This window comes from Lottia gigantea (genome assembly GCF_000327385.1).
Source record: "Lottia gigantea unplaced genomic scaffold LOTGIsca_31, whole genome shotgun sequence".
NCBI lineage: Eukaryota > Metazoa > Mollusca > Gastropoda > Lottiidae > Lottia > Lottia gigantea.
The window spans coordinates 481,922-488,862 of record NW_008709027.1 but is presented as its reverse complement, the minus strand read 5'-3'; the positions used below and the strand labels follow the sequence as shown (position 1 = coordinate 488,862).

At 30.3% G+C, this 6,941-nt stretch overlaps 1 protein-coding gene across 1 annotated transcript in view; it reads left to right on the top strand.

Moving 5' to 3' along the window:
- Positions 1-875: 875 nt before the first annotated feature.
- Positions 876-6,941, top strand: part of LOTGIDRAFT_232689 (hypothetical protein) — a gene marked incomplete at both ends in the record, with an annotated part of 59,563 nt that continues 53,497 nt past the window's right edge. Inside the window, 9 exons of the mRNA XM_009057694.1 lie at positions 876-923; positions 1,985-2,088; positions 3,079-3,248; positions 3,500-3,597; positions 4,377-4,520; positions 5,079-5,261; positions 5,532-5,752; positions 6,513-6,630; positions 6,731-6,761. Coding sequence (XP_009055942.1) covers positions 876-923; positions 1,985-2,088; positions 3,079-3,248; positions 3,500-3,597; positions 4,377-4,520; positions 5,079-5,261; positions 5,532-5,752; positions 6,513-6,630; positions 6,731-6,761 — 1,117 coding nt within the window. The remainder of the gene's footprint in view (positions 924-1,984; positions 2,089-3,078; positions 3,249-3,499; positions 3,598-4,376; positions 4,521-5,078; positions 5,262-5,531; positions 5,753-6,512; positions 6,631-6,730; positions 6,762-6,941) is intronic.

Genomic DNA, 6,941 nt, shown 5'->3' with positions numbered 1-6,941 from the left:
CAGGCTACAGTTCTTTATGGATTCTTTTGATTTTGATTTTGTGTGTCAATGTCATTATGAAGATGATCCCTATCGATTTTTGTGATGATCGGATAATTTTTCACCAAAATATCCTGTCTGACTTGAAATTTTACTCTATTAGCTATATTGTGCAACTTGTGCTCACTCTACAAGCTACAATTCTTTACAGATACTTTTGATTTTGATTTTGTGTGTCAATGTCATTATGAAGATGATCCCTATCGATTTTTGTGATGATCGGATAATTTTTCACCAAAATATCCTGTCTGACTTGAAATTTTACTCTATTAGCTATATTGTGCAACTTGTGCTCACTCTACAAGCTACAGTTCTTTACGGATTCTTTTGATTTTGATTTTGTGTGTCAATGTCATTATGAAGATGATCCCTATCGATTTTTGTGATGATCGGATAATTTTTCACCAAAATATCCTGTCTGACTTGAAATTTTACTCTATTAGCTATATTGTGCAATTTGTGCTCACTCTACAAGCTACAATTCTTTACAGATTCTTTTGATTTTGATTTTGTGTGTCAATGTCATTATGAAGATGGTAAATATATTGAATTTCATAATACTTACAATCAAAGCTATCTGTGGGCGTATGTTACCTTGCCTGACAAGGTATATTTTTTTAAATGTTTTAATCAGTAGGAGATGTAGTTTAGATTAAGTATATGTAATAGAATACTGTTAGTTTATTCTTCTAATGAACTATAGCACGTTCTCTTTGCCTTCGTTTTGAAGAGTGTTAAAATGGCAGATTGCCTGCTACAATAATATGTTAAGTAAAGCTAGCACTTGTGTTACCTACTGTCTATAGAAATAACTTTGCTAGAATTACATATAAAATATGACGGCAGCAGACTGGATAGAAATAGTTCACGAATCTTTACTTTTGGTAAGTTTGGATGATACACTACAAATTTTCATATTTCATTCTTGATCAGACTTAATCTTACATTTTTATTGATTGTGATATTTTAGATTACCCTGTCTGTATGACATAAAATGAATGTAATTCTTTTCAACACCAAATTATATGCAGTTGAGAGGAAAAGAGTTTATTTCGCATGTGTCTGTAGATGATGTTTTATATAATGAAGATAGAGTTGTATGTTAATCACATCAGACAAGAATAAAAACTCAAGACAGAATAAATCAAAACCTGTTACTATTTTCATTAAGAAAACTGTAAACATGCTGATAACTTAATGTATGTAATAATGTTATAGACTGCATGAAAACCATTCTTACCAAAGATTAGAATAACAGACTGACTTTTTACTATTGACTTTATACTGTGAAAATGTCTAGAACGAAAGTGCACGAATGGTCTGAATTCAGAGGAAAGAAAGACTTAAAATTTGAAAATATGTCCTTCAGACTTTTATGGCATTTCTTTTTTCAAATAAGAATTTACATTGTAGTCTGTTCTATATTGGTTGACAATTCCCTAACACTCAGAAGATTGTATTTGAATGTGACCTTCATTCTAGGTATTTTCTTTTTGAAAGGAAGTTTATGTTGAATTTCATTCCAATTCAGATATATTTTGAATTTGAATAATTTCTTTTCGAATCTCCAGTCTTTGACAGATTATTTCTTGTCTTTGTTTGTATATCAGGGCTTCATTATCACTTACATCATTTGACTTAAATGGTTTATTTTTTGTGATAGTGTCTCTATTATCTGGTCAAGATTTTCTGGAGTAATATGAACTATAGACAAAAAAGAGTAAATCAGAATTATGTAAATAGTTGTGTAAGTGTTTCTATACACATACAATGGATAGAATCTCTCTTTTGCACGGTGTCAACATGCAAACAATATCTACTGATCAATAATCTCATAGTAAACAAGGTTTAAAGATTAAATCTGTTCACTTTGGTGGCAGATAGAAGCACCAATGGAGAAAAATTGGTCCTGACAGTATAAAATATAAAAATTATGTATTTGTAGTTATCTGAAGAAGATGGTGATTCTGATGCTAGTATAGACACCATGACAGAAACTGAGTCTCAACAATCTTACACAAGGCAAGTCGGAGCTATACGTAAAGCTGGGTAAGTTTTGAATGATAATTTCAGAAAAATTTCACAGATGTTTGAAAGTAAAGGAAAATCTTTAAGGAATCTTTTAATGGCCATATTTTCAGCAACATTTTCCAAGATGATTTTTGATAAGGTCAAGCAGCACATTTCAGATTCACTTTATATATCATTCTTTACCTGACAGATATAATATAGAATTTTCTAATAGCAACACTACACTGGTAAGGTAATTAAGTATAGATTTACCTTTGTTAAAACATAGTTTATACAGACTACACAAGATAAACTAGTATATCTTTATATCATCAATAAAACATAACAACCATGACTGTAAAAATATTGTGTGATTATTCATGTATAGTTATAAATGAAATGAATGGAGTTTTACGTCCTACTTTCATGTACCGTATAGGCTTATAAATGTGGGCATCACCATGCAATGCGCAATGAGGGAAATTTTGTGAGGACAGCTTCTTTAGCCTTAGGGAAGTTTAACAAAAACAATCTGTAATAAACAGGGTGTCATTTTATTGTCCCTTCTGAAATACTTGCCACTTTTTCTGAAGGTATCTTTCAGGTTAGTGGGCAAGCGTCTAATTCACTGAGCCACCACAGCTCCCTATTGTATAGTTACAGCCAGGTTCAATTCTCTCTTTTTGAATAAAAGACATAATTTTATATTTCAACAGAAAGTGACTCCTGTATGATCTAAAGGGACTCTTTCTTGATAAGTTTTGTTGATTTGACTGTCTGTATCCTGTTTATTTATTTTGGTTATATCCTTCAAGCTTTAAATAAATTGTTTATTTTTCAGATTGTCACATCCATTATTCTATTATATTATTCATGTAGAAAAGTTTATGTTTTGAAATTATGCACTCAAGATCTTTGAAAAAAAAGCACAAGGTTTTTTTTTATAGACATAGAATGAATATATTAGTTACTTTGATATCCCTTTAAATATTCAGACTTGTCAATTATTTTTTATCTATTTCACAACAGGTGGCTTGTTGTTAAAAATTGGTTGGTGCATAAAAAACGCAAAATTGAATTAGCTGCCAAGAGAAATTGGAAGAAATATTGGATATGTTTAAAGGGAACAACCCTCTTATTTTTTGACTGTGATGAAGAGAGTGCTGTAAATGAGAATAGTGTACCAAGACATATACTTGGTAAGAATCTTTAATTGTAAAAAGAGTTTTAGTATTTTCTAAATTTATTATCTAGGAATATCTAGACTGATAACATGATAAGACAATTTGGTATTTTTCATTACAGGATGCAAGTCTTCAGACTTTAATTTGACAAAGTAGTTTTAAAGATGCTTAAAACTTGTTTTTTTTAGTATTATTAGACAGACTGTACTAGAAATGATTTTATTACTGCATTATTTGAAATATTATTTATTATATATTTATTGTAGTTATTGAAGGTGGTATATCTCAAGCAGTACCAGAACATCCTAAAAGAGATTATATTTTCTCTTTAAGCACAGCTTGTGGTGATGCATTTTTATTACAGGTATTTAGAAACATTAGTTTTGTTATTATAATTGTTATATAAATATTATTACTCATTGTTATTCTAATGACTATCATATTTATCAAAAATAACAATATAAAATACATTATACCATTTCATAACTGATAATATGATAAGTATATATCAACAAATAGATAGACAATATTATAATTAGTAGAAATAATCTTCAAATCTTCCAGTATACAACAAATAGTGTGTTTATTCTCTAAATTACTTGTGGTTGAATATGTTTTGTGTGTCTTTATTTGTTATTGGTAATTGTAGGATGTAACATAATAGTAGACAACACTACAAGTGCAGGCATAGATTTATACTTGTTAATTCAGCTGTGCAAAGTGACTTTTAGTTCAAAATATCTCTTGGAAAGCAATGAGAAAAGGAAATTATTTGGGTGAAACACTTCATTTTTGGTATAAATTATCCACCATTATTATCCTATATATTGGTAATTAGAATATATATCATGGCCTGTTGGTGACAATAGTCATATCTTCCATGGACTAGTCCTTGGATCATTATAGAACTAAGGACATTTCTGTCATACATTAAAGAACATGATATTTCTACAAAGATCTGCAAAAATGATTTTATCTCAGTGAAAATATTTGGAATATAAAAGATTTGGGTTTTAGTCTATCTATGTAAAGTTAATGAGTCCTGTAGGATTTTAACTGTTGAATTATTGAGAAATTAAAATGAATTTGTCTCCTATCACTGTTAAATTAGAGTTAAAATTGATTTTTACTCTTGTCTTTCAGGCGTCCAGTCAAATTGATTTAGAGAACTGGATTCGATCTATTCACTCAGCATGTGCGTCATCATTCGCCAGACAACATGGAAAAGATAATACATTAAAGTTATTGAAATCTGAATTAAATAGACTAGAAAGTAATATAGATACGGTAAGTAATCATGTGTATTGTACATGATAAAAACTTAGTTCAGATTGTAAATATTACACTCTAATGTCACTTCTTTCTCACCTTGTGCAGTGTCTAGACTACTTTATAATAAAATTATCTTGAGGCTTTTCTTGTCCAGTATGAAATTTGATTATTTTGGGTGGACACTGGCTATTTGCTTGTCATTTTTTGTACCTTTTCCGAAAATTGTGCAATTCGACAGAATTTTTGTTGATAATTAGGAAAATGTGATAGCTCATCTTGCCAAATTTCTCATGTTGCTTATGCAATAGTATTGTCTGCCTTGATTTGTCCAATGTGATTAGTTAACCTTCATTTCATCATTCAAACACACTGTGACTTCATTAGAATTAGTTATGCTCCGTAAGGTTTGCAGATCTTCAGTTCTATGGTTTGCTATAATGATGTATGCTCAAAGCCAAATTTTTGGGTTGTGTCAATGTGATTTCTAGATTATTATTCATATAATATGAAATTTAGTTTGCTATTATTGGTCATGTCCTCAATTGATAAGTGTTTGTAAATTATATTTGATAGGATGTAAAAATGAAGAAAATGGCTGAGTTACAGATGACAGTAGTGTCAGATCCTAGAAGTAGAATGGCTATAGTTAAACAGATAGCTCAGTGGGAAGAGAATCTAGAGAAATTATTTATAGAACAATATAGATTCCGATGTTATATAGCTTCATTACAAGGAACAGAATTACCTAACCCTAAGGTAGTAATTTATTGTCAAGATAATGAGTTATGGTTAAATGCTTTTAGCTAAAGTAGAAATCTCTGTTGCAATTTGTTTTTTTTTGGTCTATTCATAGTGAAATATCATAACGATATTGTAATCTATGTCTTTTTGGACTTGCAAATTTAAAGTTTGTAAGCCAAGTCTAATAGAACACAAAAGAGAAAGAAAGAAAATCAGAATTATGTGTCACTTGGATTGAACATATGTCTCTTGATATTAATGTGTGTATGTATTTTTATATTTCAGGTCTTATTAGCTAATGCTGCTAAATCAACAAAAGCAACTTTAGGTAGATTGGGTATTTTTACTGTGACGTCATTCCATGCTCTAGTCTGTGCACGTAAACCTCTTGTATTACCATATATTTATGGTAAAGGATCTAAGAAAGGTGGATTATTATCTCCTACTGGTAATTCTAGTAAAGCTAGATCTATTACACCTACAGCTTTACAAGGTTCTTCTACAGAGTGAGTAGTAATTTTTAGATTAATGATAAATTTCTCAACAAAATTCCTAAAATGCCGGAATTTTACCCATTATGTTTTGAATAGGCTTTCATCTGTGCTCACTGTAGCCTACACTTTTATAAGAAATTCATGTCATCTCTGTAGCCTACACTTTTATGAGAAATTCATGTCATCTCTGTAGCCTACACTTTTATGAGAAATTCATGTCATCTCTGTAGCCTACACTTTTATAAGAAATTCATGTCATCTTTGTAGCCTACACATTTATAAGAAATTCATGTCATCTCTGTAGCCTACACTTTTATAAGAAATTCATGTCATCTCTGTAAGCCTACACTTTTTCAATAAATTCATGTCATCTCTGTAGCCTACACTTTTATAAGAAATTCATGTCATCTCTGTAGCCTACACTTTTTCAATAAATTCATGTCATCTCTGTAGCCTACACTTTTCTAAGAAACACATGTCATCTCTGCAGTTTACACTTTTCTAAGAAATTCATGTCATCTCTGTACACTTTTCCAAGGAATTCATGTCATCTCCTGTAGCCTACACTTTTCCCAGAAATTCATGTCATCTCTACACTTTTCCTAAGAATGCATTTCATCTCTGTAGCCTACACTTTTCCAAAAAATTCATGTCATCTCTGTACACTTTTCCAAGTAATTCATGTCATCTCTGTACACTTTTTGAAGGAAGTAGTCAACTCTTTACACTTTACCAACAAATATGTAATATCTGTATTCTGTATCTGTTTCAGATCTGTTGTTAAAACCAATGAAAGAATTTTATCGGATTCTACTGATTTATTAGATAAAAATTCTGAAAGCTCTTCAGGTCAGGAAAGTTTATCAAGGGTCACATTACCAAATAAACAGGTTGGTTTTATATTGTATTCTCACTTTCTTAGTGTCCATGGCAACTACTCTCAACAAATTTCTGCTTACAAACTGTAGGATTTTTCTTATAATAATGTAGAGTAAACAAATTGATTTGTCAAAACAAATCAGTAAGTAGACAATTACCATATATCTACAAACATATTAGTTATTTGTTTGTGGAAACTAAATCACCCCAACTGACTGAATCACACACTGAGAAAATCTCAACTTTAAACTAAAAGACTAATTTTTAAATATACAACCATCAAATGTGCTCACTGATAATGAATGAAACAAAATATGTAGAG